The sequence below is a fragment of the Rhinopithecus bieti genome, unplaced genomic scaffold (genome assembly GCF_001698545.2).
Source record: "Rhinopithecus bieti isolate Rb0 unplaced genomic scaffold, ASM169854v2 scaffold_19939, whole genome shotgun sequence".
Taxonomy (NCBI): domain Eukaryota; kingdom Metazoa; phylum Chordata; class Mammalia; order Primates; family Cercopithecidae; genus Rhinopithecus; species Rhinopithecus bieti.
In genome coordinates, this window is record NW_016810019.1 from 2,974,505 (window position 1) to 2,995,213 (window position 20,709).

The following is a 20,709-nucleotide window of genomic DNA, read 5'->3' on the forward strand; positions in this document are numbered from 1 at the left end:
AGAAAGAGGCTTGCTGAACACAAGATCTGCAGATTGGAAGCTAATCAGTGTTCCTTCTCTAGACTCACACAAGCTATTCATGTGCGACAATCTGGACAACCCTCTGATCCCTATATGCGGGGAAGTTTAGTTCAGTTCAGTGCTCTGTCAGGGATGGAAGCCGAGAGAGAGTGCATTTCAAAGAACCTGGGCTCTAGCAGTGCCTGTTTTATGGACTCGACCAGCCTCTGTCTTAGAGCAAACAAACTTGGTGTCCAGACCTCATCTGCTGTTTTCTCCCTAACCCTTCCTTCCCTTTTGTGGTGTCTACCCCTCCCACCTTTCTGTGCCCCTCTTTCCCCGAGTACCCAAATCTTTCTTCTCCCATCTTGAAGAAAGCACTTGCTCAATAAATCTACCCCAAGACTCCGGTGCTCTATATTGTTCTTCAGCCTCTGAAGCCTTTACATTTTAACAAAGGAACTTTCAGAGAACGAGGCTTAAGCTTGGGACCTACTGATAGTTGATGTCTGGAGCACTCTGTTGAGAAGGATTCTGAGACACTACCAAGAAAAATTTGCTTGATTATTAGGCAATGACTTTCAATAGCATGACAATGGACAGTGGTAAGATATATGCTATGTGTTTGCCATATCTGGCTTCACACAAAGGAATATATCCCTAAAGACAGAGTATCTGGGACCTGGGTTGGGGTAAGAGTATAGACACATAAAGATTTTGTTGTTGTTGTTCTTGCGTGTGTTGAAGAGAAGCAAAGTAGAAGCTAGCTGATTATACACATGAATTCGGATGCTGTATCTCTTTTGGTGGTGTTTAACTTACTCCTTATTGCAAAGCGTAAATTTTGTAGTTCATATATATGTTATTACCTTTTACTTACTAATGTCTTCTACCTAAGGACTTGTAAGTTGATTATCAGTTCACATATCTGACCCTTGTTGTTCTTTTCCTTTTTGGGGACCAAGAAGATAAAAAGCACCTAAGGCCACTGCTGTTATTGGGGAAAATTGCAGTGGCTATAAAAATGAGAAGTAGTAGCCAGGAGGTTGGCTTGTCAGTACCTGGGCGGGTGTCGTCATGATGCAGTTAATTAGGAGATTGAAGAAAGAAATGCGACAAGATGGGAACCAGGTACAAGTGCATCCTTTATCCATTCAGTGGTTCACCAGCTCCAGGCACTATGCTAAAATACGGAGGATACAGTGATGTTCAGGAAACCTGCTACCTTTAGAGGCTGCCGGGGAAAGAGGAGCATATCAGACAGTGGAAGACAGGGTGATAGGACTGTAATAGGCATAAGCCCAGGATGCTACGGGCACACAGAGAGGTATGCAGGACTGGCCTCTTAAAGGGAAGCACTGTCTAAGCTGAGGCCCAAGTAATGAGTAAGAATAGGTCAAAAGAGATGTGGAAAAGACCTTCAGGCAGAAGAAACAGCATCTGCAAAGGGCTGGAGGAGCTGAGGGTGTGGCTGAATTGGAGGACAGGGTAAAGCCAGGTTGTAAATCCACATCAGTGAGTTTGGACTTTTAAAGCAAGTGCCTTTCTGTAGAGAAGTATTATAATCAGAGGAATGAAATGATGTGGTTTATGTAAGAAAGCTGATTAGAAAGACGATTCTGGCTGAAGTGTGGACATCAGACTGAAGAGGAACAAGACAGGTAGACCAGTTGGTGGCATTGCTGGTAACTCCGGGGAGTTGATGTCAGCCCACTGATGAAAGCATCAGTCAATCCACACATAAAATCAGAGAGTGTGAGCAATGGGAGGCGACATAAAGATGACTTAGCACCGGAAAACGAAATCTCCGGGAGGGTAGATGACATGGCCGTGGTCATATGGCAGAGGTGCAGTGGAGATGCAAAGCTGGTACTTGAGCCAACTAAAACTGAGGTCTTCTGTTTCCAAATCCAGTTGTCTTTCCACTGTGTTTATATGGCCAGGTATTTGTTCAGTTCCCAGTGTGTGCAAAACCATTCAGCTAAATGCTGGATGGATGGGCATGCGCAAAGCTTGACCTAGCTCTGCACTCTGAAATCTTTCTTTTTCTTTTTTCTTTTTCTTTTTTTTGAGATGGAGTTTCGCTCTTGTTGGCCAGGCTAGAGTGCAATGGCACAATCTCGGCTCACCGCAACCTCCGCCTCCCGGGTTCAAGCAATTCTCCTGTCTTGACCTCCGGAGTAACTGGGATTACCAGCATACGCCACCGGGTGCAGCTAATTTTGTATTTTTAGTGGAGATGGGGTTTCTCCTTGTTGGTCAGGCTGGTCTTGAACTCCCAACCTTAGGTGATCCACCTACGTCGGCCTCCCAAAGTGCTGGGATTACAGGTGTGAACCACCACACCCAGCCTCTGAAATCTTTCACGTGTTGTTCCCAGCTCTATGCTTGGATTAGACAGTAAAGTACTGGTAAGAAGGGAGTGGAGGGAAGGGATGGAGCCCCGTCACCAGAAGAAATGTGACTGGGTAGGCTCCAGTGCCCAGTGGGGAGCTGAGGTGGTTTGGGATTTCATCCTTCATGAGAAATACTAAGTTGGTATTTGGTCCATTAAGCCCCATTTTTGCTAGAACAAATCAAATATAGACACTTAAAGGAGGGTTTTTGATGTTGTCCTGTTGATGGAAGCATCTCTATTTCTGTCCACATCCCGGTTAGAGGAGCTCAGACTCTTTGGTGCCTGCCATCCCCACCCTTACGCAGGTTCCAGGGGCCCTGGCTCCTCACAGCCACAGATGGCCATGAAGTTCTACAAGCTGCGGATACCCATGGAGATGTTTTAGGGAAGTGGCTATGGGCCCGCTGTCAGATGTGCCAGTTTAGATGGTCAAATGGGGAAATGGCATAGCACGAATGAGGTAAAGAGCATGGGTTCGGGCCAGAGGGAGCGTGAGAAATGAACATGAGTCAGGAAAACAGCACTGAAGCTGAGCTGGAGAAGCATTTCACTGCCGAAACCATGTTACAATGACCTAAAAATAGTCCCTGAGACCGAGGGGACCGCCTTACATGTGGTGGTTGCTTTTAGTTCTTTTTCAGATTGCAAAATTGAAGAGCCATCCCTTAAGTGGGAAAATAAAGCTTTGCAAAATCGTAATGACTGCAAATCTTTCATTTCCTTTGGAAAGCATTAGTCACCTTTAAATATGGTAGTTCGCTTATTCCTCCCTTCTCTCTTACCCCAAAACACCTCACCTAGTTCTCCCTGAGGCAGTGGTGAGGAGCAAAAAAAAAAAAAATAGAAATGTTTCTTCTGCTGGTTTTTATCATTCTTTTATTGAATAAATATTTTCCCTAACACATGGTTGGTCCTGCTCAGTAAAGCCACGTTATATAAGGCCAAGCTTCAGCCTGCAGGGGGTTTATCCTTAATAAGTGGAGGTAACCCATGCATACAAATTATAAGTACAGAAGATGGAAAGTGGTGAAACATCATTACAAAAACAAAAAACAAAAAAAAACAAGGAGTCACAAAAAAGGAAGAGTTTGCATCCAGCTGAGCAGTGTGGGAAGGGCGCTGTGGAAGGCGTGCATTGGATCTGAGCCCTGAAGGACCGGCAGGATTAGAGCTAGAAAAAATGAGAGAAAGTAAACAACAGGAGCACAGTCCCAAGGCCAGGAGAGTGCAGAAAGTGTGAGAGCAGGGGTCAATAATTCTGTTTGCTGGACCTGTTTGTGAAAGAGACTAATGAGAAATATCCCTGGAGCTATCCACTGGTGGAGGCTTGCAGATGGCAGACTACAGGAGGTTGGACGTAGGATAGACAATGAGAGCATTTGTTGTTGCTGTTGTTTGTTTGTTTGTTTGGAGTGAAAGTAAGGGTGAGCAGTATTAGTAACCTGACCAGCAAATTCTGCTTTAACATGTCATTCTTGACAATAGCGCTTCAAATAATTCGGAGTGACAAGAGATGGGAAACAAAATAAAATATAAACCAATATAAAAATAAAAACTGGCCAGCATATTATGTAGTTTGATCACAATGTCTTATTTTTTATGAATGATTATTTCATAGTTCCAGTGATACCCCCAAACACCCTTCTGCTTTGGAGGTCTTGGTCCAATTTTCCAAGACCTCCATCCCTAAGGAGTTCCAGTAATCTGCTGAGTGCTCACACATGCCCCTGTTGTGCACTGCACAAGCCATGCTGTATACTGTTCTGAGCATTGTTCTTACACACAGATGGCAAAACCATAATCCCCACTGGGCCCAACATCCCCACCTGGCACAGTGTTAAGGGTTCACACACCGTGCCCACTGCGGGTGCCAACACTGTCATTACCCATCAACCCCCTGTGTTGGTAGAATTAAAAATGTTACTCGCCACAGCAACCAACCCAGTTGGCCTGGAGTCCATCATCACACTGCACTTGGTAGACCAGAAACCTACTGATGCTGCAGGTGTCTCTGCTAGTGTATAAGGTATTACATGTCCAGTACCAGCACTGCACAGATATGCAGCCATCACCCAGCCTTGGGGCAGATGTTTGGAAAGTCGCTTCCCCAAAGTAGTTCCTATGAGGCAAGAGAGAGAATTACTTTCTTTTATACTGTGCTCGCCAGGGTAAGATCCCTCAGCAAAGTTTCCTGGGTTCCCAGAAGTAACAGTTCTTTAAATTCATGCCTCATTTACAAATACACGTACACATCTTACCCTGAGAATATATTAAAAGCTGCCAAGGGGTGGACTAAGCTGAGTTCCGGTACTAGCCACTTTGCCATTTCCAGAATCAGCAGTTCTCTCTTTCTCTTTCCAGTGTGTTAGGATGAACTCTCTCCCAGAGCCACTGTTACCCTTTCCTAAAATATGATCTTCAACTGGGACCGTCCAGGTCAACCATAGCTTTATAGCCTCAACTGTCAGCAGGGATTGGAATCTCAGCACCATTTTCCACAGAAGAAATCCTTACACTGCCTGTAAATTATTATATGAAAATTAATAAGAAAGATGCCACACAACACACCCTTATTGTCAACATGTGGGGTCCAGCCCAGCCAGGATCCAAACTGAAGAGGGATGGAGGTGGAGGGCTAGGAGAGGAAAGGGTATCTCATCTCCTGTTCTTCTCATCTTTCCTGTTCAAACCTTAGTTCTTGTTCAACCAAAATGCCTGTAACAGAAATCAGAAATAATGACAGCGTGAAAAGAGTAAAACTGTAGAATAAGAAATGAGAGACACGCCTGAGACACATTGTTGAAATAACAGAATAGGTTTTATGGATTGATTGACATGTACCACACAAATGAAGAGGAAAAAATTAGGATAATTCTAAAAATTTTAAGTTAGTAGACTAGAAAAATGGTGATTCCATTGGTAGATGAAAATAAATTGTGAAAGAAATAGTTTTGGGTATAAGTAAAACAGTGAGTGTAATATCCCGTAGTGGGTCTCATTTCAAAAATATTCTGGTTTAGTTGGTTCTGGATGTGCCCTCAACATTGGAACTTTTAAGGCCCCCAAGTCAATTCTAATTTTCAGCCAAGATTGAGAATCACCTGCTTGGAGGAATTTCCATTCAGAAATTCAGACCTTGCAGTCTCAAGAAAGGTGGGGCTGAGGAGATGCAGCTAGTTGAACCCTCGTGGAGTGACAAGGTTGCTGGAAAGAGAGAGAAGAGAGGGAAGATAAATAAGTAAGAGGCAAACACCAGGGAAAGGCCCTCCTCTCAGGGACAGGAGGGAGAAGGAACAGCAAGGGTAGCAAGGAATGACCAGGTGATAGAAGGGCAGGAAGACAGAAAACCATGGGCCCTGAGGGTGGAGAGACTTCAAACTGGAAGGGGGTGTCTCAGGGAGGGGTCAGGCAACAGCTTTAAATGCCACGATGAGGTTGCCGCCCCAATAACTCTCATCTTTGCCAACATTTCATCATCTAGGTAAACTATTTGACTAACACTCTAGCTCTACAGTTTCTCCTGACTCTTTCTATTTGATATATTCCTCCTGGGCTGGAAAGATGTAACATGAGGGTTAACACCAAAAGAAAGAATTATATGCCCAAAGCCCACAAAACTCCGTTATCTGCTTATCTGCCACCCACAGACGTCTGTATTTCCCTACTGATAAGACGCAAAAGTTATGAATTTCTTGACAGCCATTTTAATCCTCTAAGATTTAGGATAAGGAGACCCTAAAAAATTAATTTTGGGCTGCCATTTGGTGCCCACCTGGTCCAACTCACAAAGGTTCACATAGCGGATGGCTCAGGAAGGATGTGAAATTGCTCTTTGAACTGAGGGGCAATGTCATTGGCCTCTTCAAAGTATTAGTAAAATGAGATTAACCAAAACTTGAAAGGCCACTGGTATATTTCCAAATTTTCAGAGCCTGTGGTGGTCTTGGTGAGTCAGGCAACTGAGAGCTGTCCATAGCAGTGTCCTACAGAGCCACCCAACACAGCAATTCATTTCAAAATACAAAGAACCTGTTGCATTTTTGGGCACTTGGCAAATAAATGTGCATGACAGACACAGTCCCTGCCCCTGCAGAGCTTTCAAGCTAGTGAGAAAAACAAATAAGTAACAAAGATAAGTTCCAGGGTGGAGGAAGCAACTGGCATAAGCATTTAACTGAATCAGGGTGGGGGGAGAAAGCTTCAGGAAAGCTTTTCTAGAGAAATAGACTTTTAAGCTGAGATTTGAAGCATGAGTAAGATTCAGCCAGACACTGGGCAGAGAGAAGCAGGTTCCAGGAAACGAAAAGGTCAGCAAAGACAACAGCAGGTGTGAAAGCCAAGAAACTGCAGAGCTCAGTTCATTCAAGAAACAAAGGGGTTCAATATGGAGGGACCGCAGATCTACAAACGGAGGGTGGGCACGGCCAGGCCAGGTCGGCTGGGGTGAGCAGCTGGGGTCCTGGGATTCACTGCAGACAGGCAAGGGCTGTGGACAGAGACCGCTTTTAGAAAGATTACCGGATTATTGGTGGCTTGCAGTAGGGGAAGTGGGTTGAAAGGAGCAAGAAAGCCTAGTTGGTACACGGTGACAGAAACCCAGATGGAATGAAGGAGGCTGAAGGAAGATTGTGAAATGGGGGGACTGAGGAAACATTTATAAGGAAGTTTAGTATAGATATGATTTCATGGGCTCAAATGTGGGGGCAAGATTGAAGGGAGGGCTGACATTGACTGAAATAGAAGACATGTTGAATGCAAAGTTCCCTCCCTGCCTCCTGCACCTCTCTCCTCGCCCTCCGCTCTCTCCTCCCTCCTTCCCTCTTCCTCCTGCCCCTCGCGTCGCGCGCCCTCCCTCTTCCTCCCGCTTCTCCTTCCTCCTCCCCCTCCTTCTCTCCTTCCCTCCCTCCTCCCTCCTTCTCTTCCTCCTTCCCTCCCTTCCTTCCTTCCTGCCTTCCTTTCTTTCTTCTTCTTTCCCCTCTCTCTTCCCACCTTCCCCTCATATTCAGGCAAGCCATAAAGAAGTGATGTCAACTAACAGTGTGACTCTGTCCTCACTCATGCCTCTCTGCTGAGTACCCTTGGTAAATTACTGTCATCTTGCCTCATACTCTGTATCTCTGTTACTTTTCCCACTATCAGGTACCACACCTATAACTTTCCTTGCACTTTCTCTGTCAAAGTACACAATTCATTAGCTTACCTCGGGAACTTTCCTTTACAAGCCTTATGCTGAAGGAAACAAACACGAAGTAAACAGAAATTTTCCAAGCCTCTGGAGGGATGTCCTTATTTATAGACTATCTTACATAAATGTGCATGGGCATTTAGAAGCTCTAATTTCAAGTATATAAAGTAAACAAAGTGAACTAAGTGATGCAACTTGTTTGGAGTATATTCAGAACTCCTCACTGACTCCAAACTCCTAGCCCTATCTACTTGAAACTATTTATTTTCTATGCCATATACTTCCTTTGTCCTGCCATGAGAAGTCACCATGCAGGTAAGAATCACTGTGGGTATCCTGTAATGCATCCATGGAATGCATATCTTAAAGAATTCTAGGCCAGGCGCAGTGGCTCACACTTGTAATCCCAGCACTTGGGGAGGCCAAGGCAGGCGGATCACAAGATCAGGAGTTTGAGACCATCCTGACCAACATGGTGAAAGCCTGTCTCTACTAAAAATACAAAAATTAGCTGGGCATGGTGGTGCATGCCTGTAATCCCAGCTACTCAGGAGAGCAAGGCAGGAGAATCACTTGAACCCAGGAAGTGGTGGGCAAGGCAGGAGAATCACTTGAACCCAGGAAGCGGTGGTTGCAGTGAGCCGAGGTTGCACCACTGCACTCCAGCCTGAGGGACAGAGCGAGACTCCGTCTAAAAAAAAAAAAAGAATTCTAATATTAGTAATAATGATGATAATTATTGTTTGTTCTAGTCACCTCATTCTCAATCTGGGAGGAACATCCAGACAAGTTTGGGAAAGCAGAGTGATACCAGCAGGGCCCAGGCGAGGAACTAAATGCCAACCCTACATTTATATGACCCTAAAATTAACACCTCCTTAGATACATTTAAATTGTGGTAAAAGGTACACATTTACAATTTTAACCATTTTAAGTGACTTACCATTTTGATCATTTTTAAGCTCTGTATCATGTTGTACATTTACCTTATTGTGCATCCATCTCCAGAACTTTTACATCTTCCCAAACTGAAAGTCTACCCGTTAAACAATAACTCCCTGGCTTAGTCCATTTTGTGTTCCTATAAAAGAATTTCAGAGATTGGGTAGTTTATAAAGAAAAGAAGTTTATTTAGCTCATATTCTGAGAAGTTCAAGGGCATGGCCCTGGCTCCTGGCAAGGGCATCACTGCTGCCTCACAATGTGGTGGAGACGGTCAAAGGGGAAATGGACATGAGTGAAAAGAGCAAAACCTGAGGGGCATCCTAGATTTATAACAAGCCATTCTCATGGAAAAAATCCATTTCTGGAGCTTACTATCACAAGAACAGCATCAAACCATTCTTAGGAGATCCATCCTCATGACCCAAACACCTCCCACTAGTCTCCCACTCCCGACACCAACACACAGAGGACCAAATTTCAACATGAGTTTTGGTAGGAACAAACAAACCATATTGAAACCATCGCGTTCCCCACTGCCTCCTCCCCCAACCACATGGCAAGCACCATTCTACTTTCTCCCTCTATGAATTTGACCTTCTAGGTTTCTCATGTAAATGGAATTATGCAGTATTTGTCTTTTTACAACTGGTTTATTTCACTTAGCATAAAATGTCTTCAAAGTTGATCCGTGTGGTAGCATGCATCAGAATTTTCTCCCTTCTTAATGCCTATGTATAGGCCACATTTTATGTATCCGTTCATGTATCAGTGGGTAGCTTCCACTTTCAGGCTATTGTGAAGAATGCTGCTATAAACATGGGTGTACAAATGTCTCTTCAGATCCTTGTTTTCAATTCTTTTTTTTCTTTTTTGAGACAGAGTCTCGCTCTGTTGCCCAGGCTGGAGTGGCTGGAGTGCAGCGGCGTGATCTCTGCTCACTGCAAGCTCTGCCTCCTGGGTTCACACCATTCTCCTGCCTCAGCCTCTCAAGTAGCTGAGACTACAGGTTGCCCACCACCATGCCTGGCTAATTTTTTGTATATTTAGTAGAGACGGGGTTTCACCGTGTTAGTCATGTTTTCAATTCTTTTGAGTGTGTACTCAGAAGTGGAATTGCTGGATCAGATGGTAATTCTATTTCAATTTTGGGAGGAACCACCATATAGTTTTCCAAGGCAGATGTACCATCTTCCATTCCTACCAACAATGAACAAGAGTTCCAATTTCTCTCTGTCCTTACTAACACTTGTTATCTTGTCTTTTTTAAAAAAAAAAAAAAAAATTGTGTCCATCCTAATGAATGTAAGACAATATCTCACTGTCATTTTGATTTGCATTTCTTCTAGTTATTAGTGATGTTGAACATTCTTTCATGCATTTGTTGGCCTTTCATGTATCTTCTCTGTAAAATGTCTATTCAAGTCCTTTGTCCATTTTTAATTGGGTTATTTGGGTTTGTTGTTATTGTTGAGTTACAGGAATATTTTACATATTTTAGATATTAACCCCTTAGTAGAAATATTATTTCCCATTCCATGGATTGCCTTTTCACACTGTTTATTGCATCCTTTGATGCACAGAGATAATCCCTTAAATTTTACACCCTAGGACCTCCCTTGCTTCACCCTACTCCTGGCCCTGAATCTAGCCCTTGTCTCTTCCACAAAACGTTTAACAAACTTCAAGTATTTGAAATGACAGAGATCACCCTTGGGTTTCTGAAAGTTTAAGCATAGAATTTCATTCTTCCATCTGAAGTCCTTTGACAACATGGGAGATTCAAATTTAAAAGTTGTTTTTGAAGCATAACCCGGCCTATCCTAATTGTTACAAGAGATCAGCAGCTTCAAAGAAGGTTTTCTGAGAGCACTCCCATTGTGCCATCCCTCAGTGGAGACAGAAGCTTTTGAACTTTTATCAAATATTACAATATGCCAAGCACTGTTCTGTATCCTTTACATGTGTTAACTCCTGCAATCCTTACAACAGCCTTAGAAGGTGTATGCTATTTGGATCTTCACTTTACATGTTGAGGGGATGGGGACAGAAAAGTTGACAAAATTGCTGGAGGTAACATAGCTACTAGGTGGCAGAGCTAGGATTTGAATCACAGAAGCCTGGTTCCAGATTCTGTGCTCCTAACCAATGAGGAACTGTAGCTGATGCATCAGCTTCCCCACATTTAATTTTTAAAAGTTATTTCAGACTTTGGCACCTTCCAGTGCAGTTGGTTTCCAGCAAACTGCATTTTTAGGCTTCACTTAGACATCATGGCTCTTCTCCTAGCATTTCTTTTTCTTCTCTTGGCTTCCAGAAATGACTTACAGCCTATCCTCACATAAGCAAGATCTGAGTCTCCCTGCGAATCCATGCATTCCTGCTTAGCACTCTATTTATGACTATATGCATGAGTGAAAATCAGGGCCAATGGTTAAATCCTAGGCATGTTGTATTAGGGCAATAACGCTCCATCTCTGCTCCCTCATCCCAGCAGACTTGGAGAGCTAATGGAAAGCTGCACCTGATTCTTAGATCCAAAAAAAGCAAACCCCACTCCTCTGGCTCAGAGCCAGCAAAATGAATTCCTTAATAGCAGGTTTGATGTCTCAGAAGGCCATACCTCTCAGGGAAAGGGATCATTCATGTTCCCACACACTCCCTTTAGCTAACAATATGTTCTATGTTCCCGCTCTCTCTCTCTTTTTTTTTTTTTTTTTTTTTTTTTTGAGACGAAATTTCACTCTTGTACCCCAGGCTGGAGTGCAGTGACATGATCTTGGCTCACTGCAACCTCTGCCTCCCAGGTTCAAGTGATTCTCCTGCCTCAGCCTCCTGAGCAGCTGGGACTACAGGCCTGAGCCACCATGCCCGGTTAATTTTTTGTATTTTTAGTAGAGACAGGGTTTCATCATGTTGGCCAGGCTTGTCTTGAACTCCTGACTTCAGGTGATCCGCTCGTCTCAGCCTCCCCAAGTGCTTGGATTACAGGTGGTAGCCACGGTGCCCAACCCTATGTTCTCTTCTATTTTTTCACCAATGTTGAATTTTAATGAGTTAGGTAAAACAACCCAGCCCAGCCTATCAAACAGCATGTCTTATTGAATCAAGTAGATTTACCCAGAAAAGCCTCACTTATTTAGGTTTGTGGGAATACTACAGCTGTTGACAAATGTCCCTGATATGGATTCTTTTCCCCTGCCTAGGTTCCAGTACCTCATTGATCCTGATGAGAAAATGGCTTGTTTTTCTCCTCCTGCTCTAATCACCATGACTTCTTATTTCCTGCAGCATCCTGTGGCTCTACTTTGAGACAGGTACCTGGGTGTATCCTGTGTTTGCCAAACTCAGCCCCGTGGGTCTAGCAGCTTTCTTCTCTCTCAGCCACATCTTCATTGCCAGCATCTACCTACTTGGAGAGAAGCTCAACCACTGGAAATGGGGTCAGTGTATTTCTTTCTTAGCTACAGATGCACTTCTTCCGTGCCTACGTCTCCACTTCACCTGGAAACAGAAAGAAAAATGAACCCCAAACAGAAGCAATGATGCTTACTATGTTTCCAAGGACTCAGGCAGGTTCTGCCAAGACAGGCAAGAGGAGAGCGTTGGGTGTGGGGTACTCTTTTAAAGGACCTCATCAAAGGATCTCCTTTCCTCCCCCAAACAATGCATCATTTAACTTTAAAGCTGAAAATAATCTTCTTTAGAAAGCCCAGGACCTAGAGAACAGGGCATTACCATCCCTAGCATGAATAAATAAAATCAGGGGTCTCCCCCTAACCCTAACTGAGGGTTCCAGGAACACAAGCTTTGAAAATATCAAGATTTCATCCTGAAGGAAGTAAGTCCAGATAGTCCTCTCAGGTCCTCCCACCTCCTCCCACCTCAGCAGTGCCTCATTAGGCTGCTCCTCAGCCTTCCATAAGACATTTACCAGATGAAATCACATCCTAGACTTGAGACTGAAATCCTCATTCAGACAGAGTCTTCAGCAATGAGAATATGTCAGTAAGTTAAACTTTCTCATTATAGGTGGGTAGAATCCTGTTGCTTCTTCCTAAGAAAAAAAAAAATCATCTTAGTTACTTTTAAAATGGAAGATTTCATTCTCCTTCCTGCTTCCTCTCTCCTTACCCCACCCCAGAATATTTTTTTATTGTTGGAAAAGTAACTACCAGAAAGTCAGGCTGCAAAACACCCATGACTTATTTCCCTACCCCAGGAGAAGCGCAGGAACTCTACCCTGATTCTGTATATAAGGAAGGCAAAGAGTCACACCCAATCCCCCACATCACTCACCCACATGCCATTCTGTTCTATCAAAATAGAGATGGCAGAAGTGCCATCTTCCGCCCAATCTATGAACTGGTGTGAAAACATAAGCCCGTGTATGCAAAAAAACCTGACAGTTTCACAAGGTTCAGTACCAGAGTGTGTGTTTCTGAGAGGAAGCTGAGACCCTGGAGAAATAAGCATGCAACTTGGATGTACCACGTGTTTTCTACTCTTGGAGAATTTTTCTACTCTTGGGAGAATTTGACTAGTTTAAGAAAGCTCTCAGGGCAAATTTCTTTGAAAGCAACACTTAAAAAATGGAATACTAAAAATTCACTTCCCATCAGGATTCCAAATCACAGGAAATTATCGCCAAAAAAAAAAAAAAAATGTGTTGACATTTTAGATGTGTTTGACATATAATTCTAACTAGTTTTGGCTCCTCGAAGTTCTGTGTAAAGATTTCTGATGCTTTCCCCAAATCTCTCTCTCTATATATATATATATTTAAAGAAGCTTTAAGATATTAGAAGTACAGAGAAAACTTGATTACTTAGAGCTTAGAGAACAACAACTTTTAAAATCAATTGTTCAATAATGTATTGAGTTAATTTTTAAATTGTTACTCTACGGTGAATTTTAAACATCCATTGAACTAAAAAACAAAATTATCATCATATTTGTTATTATTGAAATTACTATTCTCAACACAAAGTGCTTAACAAGCCTTATTGTTTAAGGACTGCATCCAATTTGTAACTATAATTAAGTCCCAATAAATAGATAAGCCAGCATCAACATATAGACCCTCAATTACCTCATGTACATGCAAGTTTTCATGTAAGTGAAAGAGACAATTGTAAATGACTGTGCTCATCTCTCGAGCTCTTTCTAGATTTTTAACTTTTTAAAGAAGAGAATGAGTAAAAGGTCCTATTTAACATCAGAATAAGATCATAAATGTATTAAATCTTGGACAGATCTTTATTAATTATGAATAATTTAGTAAGAATTAGAAGAAAAATTAGATTTGTTAAAGTTGCAATACAGTGAACACTTTTACATTGCTGAAAGCTAAGCAACCTATGTGAACACATTTCCCCGTGTCCTATTCTACTGAAAACACTTTAAGGCTTTCCCCAATTTATTGAAGAAAATTCACGCCCTTGGAATGACACACAAGGGCCTCTGTAACCCAATCCCTGCTTTGGTTTTTGCTCTTCTATATTTGTGCCCCAGTGGCACCAAACTGCTGGTTTTCCCTCCACATTGATGTTGTTTCTTATGTCCGTGGGATTCTGTGTCTCCTATCCTTCAGTCTTTGCCTGGCTCATATTCATTCATTTCAACACTCACCTCTTCCAGGAAGCCTTCCCTGGTCAGCCCAGGTTGGACTTCATGTCCTTCCCAGTGCATCCCCCTTTATCTCCCAATCACCAGACTTACCACTTTATCACGACTGCTGTTTCACTACTGCTTTAGGGATTTGTTTTTCCACTAGACCTCAGGTGTCTTACGGATTAGGGATACGTCTTGTTCATTTTAAAATCCCTCATTTCCATTAGCTTTCTCATTGCATCAATCAGTGCAGACAATAGGATATCCAAGGACTTTTTTCCCTAGGTGTAAAGTAGAACTTTTTGCAAAGGTGTTCTGGAGATGGCAGATAAGGAGTGACTCTAATGACTGTAGAGTATTGGGCAGGGAGTTTAAGGAGTATAGGAGGGTGACGACAAGGTGTACCAGTTAGAGAGTTGTTGAAGACATGCATGTTAGGGCAGAAAGTATTAAACGGGAAAGAGCACTGGAGTAGGAATCAGGAAAGCCAGGGTATGTCCCTCACCTGGCCGCACACCAACCATGTATCCTATGGCAATGCACTTCAATTCCTCCATGATCAGGCAGCCTCTAAGTAGAGTGGCCACCAAGCCCAGGAGGCCTGAGATGGTCCCTGTTTGTGCCTGCTGGGCCAGTGTTCATAAGGTTTGATGCCATCTTGGCTTGGGCACTCCGCTGTCTGGTTCCCCTACCTGGGAGCCTTTCTCCAGATCTTCGGTTCTGGAAACTTATAGATAGCCACATATTCTGTCCAAAGCCAGAGCTAAGCTATGTTTTCTCTCCTTCCACAGCCTGAGCCCCCTTCAGTGAGAGCAGAAATTCAAATTAATGCTTCAGGGAGGCAGTTGGGGGCTGTGGTTAGAAGAAAAGTTCTGGTGCCAAACTGCCTCAGTTTCTATCTTGGCCCTGTCACTTGTACCTGTGAGACTGAGTAAGTCACTAAAGGTCTCTGTGCCCCAGCTTTCTCTTGTCCTAGTGGAGATAATGCTGGTGACCTCCTCCTGGGCTCACGGAGAACCTCAGATGACTTGCTGAGGATCTAGCGCCTACAGCAGGACCTGGCATACAGAGTTAGTCACGGCTGCTGGTCATCTTATTCTCCCTCATTCTCCCCTTCGAGTTGATGTATACATTACCAGTTTCCCAGCTGAAAGTGAATAAAGGTAACAGCTACCTGACAGCAGATGGACAGAGATGAAGCACGTCCTCAGGTACTTAACAGCGAATGGGAGGTCAGGCTATTGGAGACTAGAATCTGTTGGAATCTCTGCTTCTGAAATCCTGAGACAGAATTGGAATCTCTGCTTCCAGTGGCCCGATTGGAAGTCACCAGCCAAGCACCATGTGGTCAAGAATATCAGGCGAAGTATCAGTCAAGAGCCATTCAATGTGACAGGATCTCTCTAGCAGTAGTTCTCTACCTTGGCTTTTTACATCACAGAAACACTAGGGGAGTTTAAAAAATAATAATTCCCAGGCTGGACCAATTAGATCCATATCTCTAGAGATGGTGACTTGACATGGGTATTTTTTAAAGCTTCCCAGTTATTTTAACTTGCAATCAGGATCCAGAGCCGCTGTTACAGAGCATTGCTTCTCAAACCTGTATGGGCCGCTGATTCTCATCAAAATGAGGATCTTGGGGAACCCGGAGATCTTATTAAAGTGTGGATTCTGGTTTAGTGGATCTGGGGTGCAGTTTGAGATTCTGCCCTTCTAATGCATACTCCAGACATACCGATGCTGCTGGTGTGAGGACAAGACTCTATTACATCTCAGGACCCTGGTCTCCTCCCAGTGTGGATAATTCTGTCTACAGCATCCTTGTGCAGTATGGTACTGTCCTGAGTGGGCTGCTGGACTGAGAAGAGTGTTGGTGGTGATGGTCACAATAGCTGAATATCTACTCACTTTCTCCCTCCTCCTGTACCACATCAGTGGGTGAATATGGACAGGAGAGCAAGAAGGACAGCAATAGGAAACAATACTGAGAATCACATGTTAACTTGGAAAGTGTGTGATGAAGTCCTCCCAGGGCACGCAGTTGCAGGGAACTAGCTTTGAGCATCAGGGAGGCAGGTGTTGTCGTGGCCCACAGGAAGGTCCTTCAAGAACGCACTGAGGCTCAAAAAGCTCACAAGAGGTTCCGCAGGGCCCCCTGGCCTGACCTGTCACCATCTCACTCCCTGCCCTGGGCTAGCCTTTCTGTGTCATGAGGCAGAGGGTTGGGCAAGCACAGAGTCAGTTACTGGGACCAGTCATCCCCCCAGAAAGCTTCAATTTCTGCTTTTTGGGAGGAGTTAGATGGAATGTTAACTTCAAACCATGATAGAAGCAGGCAGGAGAGGCTGTCTCTGGCAGGACATTGAGAGCTTGGCTCACCATGACTATGACTGAATACCAAGGCATGCCCGGGGCAGGTTCTCTTCCACATTGACTGGGGGCAAGAGGCCATCAGGACATCCTATCAAAGGCTCCCTTCTCTGCCCCTTACATGCTTAATTTTCTTTTTCTTTTTTTTCCTGGATGATTGATAGCACTCAAGGATGCTGACACCAGGACACAAGCCTCTTGGGAAGAGAAAATCATCCCACAAGAGATATGGGGCACAGAAAGGGGCTAAGCACCTTAGGCCCGAATGGCAGGGCCCCTGCTGTGTGGGGATGGTTAGAAAGACAGTCAGCTTACCCAGGGCCTGCGACCCCTCTCCCTTTGCCCCTGATGGACACATGCCGGGGTCAGGCTGTCCTTTGTCAGGGCCCCTAAGACCATAGGTCCTTCTCATCCTAAGGATAGATTGTAAGCTGAAAATTCCAGCCTGGCTAAGTGGCGCTGGGATTGTGTCTTGGACAGAATATTGAAGCTTGCTTTTAATATTATTTGCCATATACCAGGTTTTTTAAAAGGGAGATTTTCTTGATGAAAGCTGCCTAGAGGCCATTTAGCCCACCTCGTTTTATTCACAAAGGAATTGGATGAGGTTTGTCTTATTAACTCACTTATTCCATAACAGAAGAATTTTATCGTGCAGTGATTCCATAGGTACTTTAAAGCATGGTCCTGCTGGGGCAGCATTTAGTCAATGACAAAAAGTTATCTCCATTTTGCCTTTCTTGTCCTAACTTCATCTCCCTAAACTCAAAAAGAGCCCGCTCTGGGTTACCATTCCTCCCTCTTCCTCAGCCTGTTTCCCACAGGGGTTTCTCCAGCCAGCCCTCAGCTCCCTCTCCTCCCTGGACTTCTGCAGTGTGAACATAGGATTATCAGTGCTCAGACCTCATTTCTCTAACACCTGCTAATCAACCTTCTTGCCCTTTTCTGAGTCAGGCCACTGAAACCAGGCAAATATTCTTCAAATTTTCAATTCCTGGCATTCATTTTCCTGGTTATAGATACATAGGTGTAAATCTTTGGGAATACTGTGTTTTTATTTATCCTGAGTTCTAACTATTGGAATAATAAGGTATGTAATTATATTTGGTACGGTGATGTTGATTGAAACAATAGTTTCTTGGTCATGCCTGCAGAAAATGTTCAGATCTTGCAAAGATGGAAGCTAGAATCTGTTGGAATCTCTGCTTCTGAAATACTGAGACACGGCTGGAATCTCTGCTTCCAGTGGCCTGATTGGAAGTCACCAGCCAAGCACCCAGTGGTCAAGAATATAAGGCGAAATATCAGGGTTATAAAACTATTTCTAGCCCTTGGTACTATCTGATAGAGGATAAAGGAATAAAACAAATTAGGGTGAATCTAACTTACTGTCTGCCAACTAGGATACTTTTGACTGGGAAAAATGCTTCTCAATCAAGAAAATCTTTATAATAAACATAATTTTCCAATTACAACTTAAAATCCATTTTGCGAATTTGGTCTGGGTAAGATATATGATCTATTGTTAAGTCAACAGTTTCCTCATTTCCAGCTATGTATTATAGAAACATGGTCAGAGGGCCGGGCGCAGTGGCTCACACCTGTAATCCCAGTACTTTGGGAGGCCGAGGTGGGTGGATCACTTGAGCTCAGGAGTTCAAGAGCAGCCTGGATAACATGGTGAAACTCTGTCTCTACTAAAAATACAAAAAAAAAAAAAAAAAAAAAAAGCTAGGTGTGGTGACGTACATCTGTAGTCCCAGCTACTCGGGAGGCTGAGAGGTGGCAGAAATGCTTCAATCTGGGAAGCGGAGGTTTCAGTGAGCCGAGGTCACACCACTGCATTCCAGCCTAGTGGCAGCAAGACCCTGTCTCAAAACAAAACAAAACAAAACAAAACAAAACAAAAACACCATCAGAGGTGCATTCCGAAGACTTAAAGAAGCCTAGAAACTGCTTAGCTCTGTAAGAATTCAAGACTTAAGACCCTACTCGCTATTCCCAGCTGCTAGAAGCAAAAAGAAACATGATTTTTGCAATGTTCACACCGTGTGAGTCCCTACAGAATAAAATGACTTTGGGAGGACCACAGAGACCCATTTGGGGACAGTCCCTTCTCTCTAGCATGTGGATGGGTATGTGGGCATTTCTTAGTGTTCCTCCTAGCTACTTGGTTTTGGACAGAGGACTCTAACTCAATGGAAGGAGCCACCTGCTCTCCTCCCCCAGCAGAGCTTCACACTGCCACGTCTGCTCCTGGGTGGCCTTTCTCCAGACCTTCGGGTTCTGTTGCATTTCTTAAATGGAGAAGGGAGACTTCAGTCCTTGACACCTGAGGTGGAAGGACTGAGGTTATGATTATAATTAGGCTTGAGGGCCTGAGGATTGGTAAACAACATGGATAAAAGAAAGTTTTAGGAACCCTCAGAATGACTCTAGGGGGTAGAAATTTGAGAAGTTTATATTGACCAAGTTTATATTGTCCCTGTTGTATGTAAGCTGGTTATTTAATTGAAAAAGAATTCATTAAAGGCCCAGAGTATACTCTACAGAAAGAGGTGGTACTGTGCTTGTACTTATAGACCTAATGTAGAGAAGGGCTAATTAGGGAGGAGAGAATTCACATCAAAAATGGAAAATAAGGCCGAGGGTGGTGGCTCTTGCCTGTAATCCTAGCACTCTGGGAGGCTGAGATGGGAGGATCTCTCGTGGTGAGGCCAGGAGTTCAAGATCATCCTGAGCAACATAGCGAGACCCTGTATCTAATAAAAAAGCAAAACAAAAAACAAACAAAAAAAGCTGGGCATGGTGGTGTGTACCTATAGTCCCAACTAGTCAGGAGACTGAGGTTGGAGGACTCCAGCCCAGGAGTTCAAGGCCACAGTGAGCTGAGATTGTGCCACCGTATTCCAGCCTGGGCAAAGACCTTGTCTCAAAAAAAAAAAAAAGAAAGAAAAGAAAAGAAAACAGAAGAGAAAAAAGTAGACACACCAATGAAAAATGAAAACAATGTGAAACCCATAAAGTTTGATAAACAATAAGCGTTGGCTGATGACTGGGTAGTCTAGATTGATAAGAAGCAGACGAAGAAGAGAGAGCTTTGATCTTGAAAATGTTGCATGAGATGAACGCAAGGATAGCCATGAGGACTGCATGACCAAGAGGTGGCCATCCTAGGAAATCAATGTGATTAAGGGTCCACAAACAGGACTTCAAAAGTCACCAATCACGATAGCCTTTAAGAAGTGGAGTTCCAGCAGAATGGAATTAGTATAAGATATCTAGTGTTTACGGTTAAGGATAGAATTGATGAAGGTGACAAGGTCTGAAGGGTGAATTGTGGAATTAGGAGCATGGATTTGCTGCAGGAATATCAAGCCAGAACTACCAGTTCCAGAACTATAAGTTCTGGAATGGAGAAGTTTTTAAAGTAGGATTGATAGTATTTGGCAACAAGTGCAAAGGATAATGAGCTAATGAAATTTCATAGATTGCAGAGCTTACACAAAGATTTATGATCATTAAATATGGAGTACCAACTTGTTGGCTGAATAGAAGTCATTCTACAAATCTAATGCTATAATTTCAGTAGAATAATGCCCCTGTAATGAGCTTACTCAAATCTAATCCATATGCCAGTATTTTTCCACCAGGCTGATGAATTCATTTGCTAAGAGGTCACAGAATGACCCCAATTAGGTGAACATCCACCCTTCTATTTCCTCTCTAATTTGATGTGGTCTCTTCATCTCCATCTGCAAAGTCTCAAAGTTTGCTGATGGATTGTGTGTAGCCTGCAAACACTCACTCAGAGCCACAGCAATATGCCTCCTCTTAGCTATGCAGAGCACCTGAAGGCAAACAGCATCATGGGTGCCTGGCTAACTGTGAACCCAGCATTGAGGGAGGACGGCAGAGTTGTTCTCTGCCCCTGTCGTCGTGGCAACTATTTTTCATAACTCCCTAAACTGTATCTTGTCACCTTGGGAAAAATGTGTTCGACTCTCCACTGCCCCAAATCAGAGTGAATCTTTACCCACAGCAAAAATACCCATTAGGGAAAGCCTGAAGCCTGAGGTCTGTCTCTGTTCTTGTTTGCACAGGTGACATGAGGCAGCCACAGAAGAAGAGGAAGTGATTGCACACCGTTTTCCAAGAACCAAGAAGGAAGAAAACACAAGAGATTTTCTCATTTTTT

General features: G+C 43.5%; 1 protein-coding gene and 1 long non-coding RNA gene across 3 annotated transcripts in view; one reads left to right on the forward strand and one right to left on the reverse strand.

Moving 5' to 3' along the window:
* The window catches only part of ADTRP (androgen dependent TFPI regulating protein), a 72,704-nt gene extending 52,001 nt beyond the window's left edge, over window positions 1–20,703 (forward strand). For both annotated transcript variants that reach the window (XM_017891178.1, XM_017891177.1), the window contains exons 6-7: window positions 11,817–11,968; window positions 20,615–20,703. In XM_017891178.1, coding sequence (XP_017746667.1) covers window positions 11,817–11,968; window positions 20,615–20,649 — 187 coding nt within the window. In that variant the 3' untranslated portion in view covers window positions 20,650–20,703. The remainder of the gene's footprint in view (window positions 1–11,816; window positions 11,969–20,614) is intronic.
* The window catches only part of LOC108541615 (uncharacterized), a 16,414-nt gene continuing 5,099 nt past the window's right edge, over window positions 9,395–20,709 (reverse strand). Inside the window, exon 2 of the long non-coding RNA XR_001888996.1 lies at window positions 9,395–12,582. This is a non-coding gene — a long non-coding RNA (uncharacterized LOC108541615). The remainder of the gene's footprint in view (window positions 12,583–20,709) is intronic.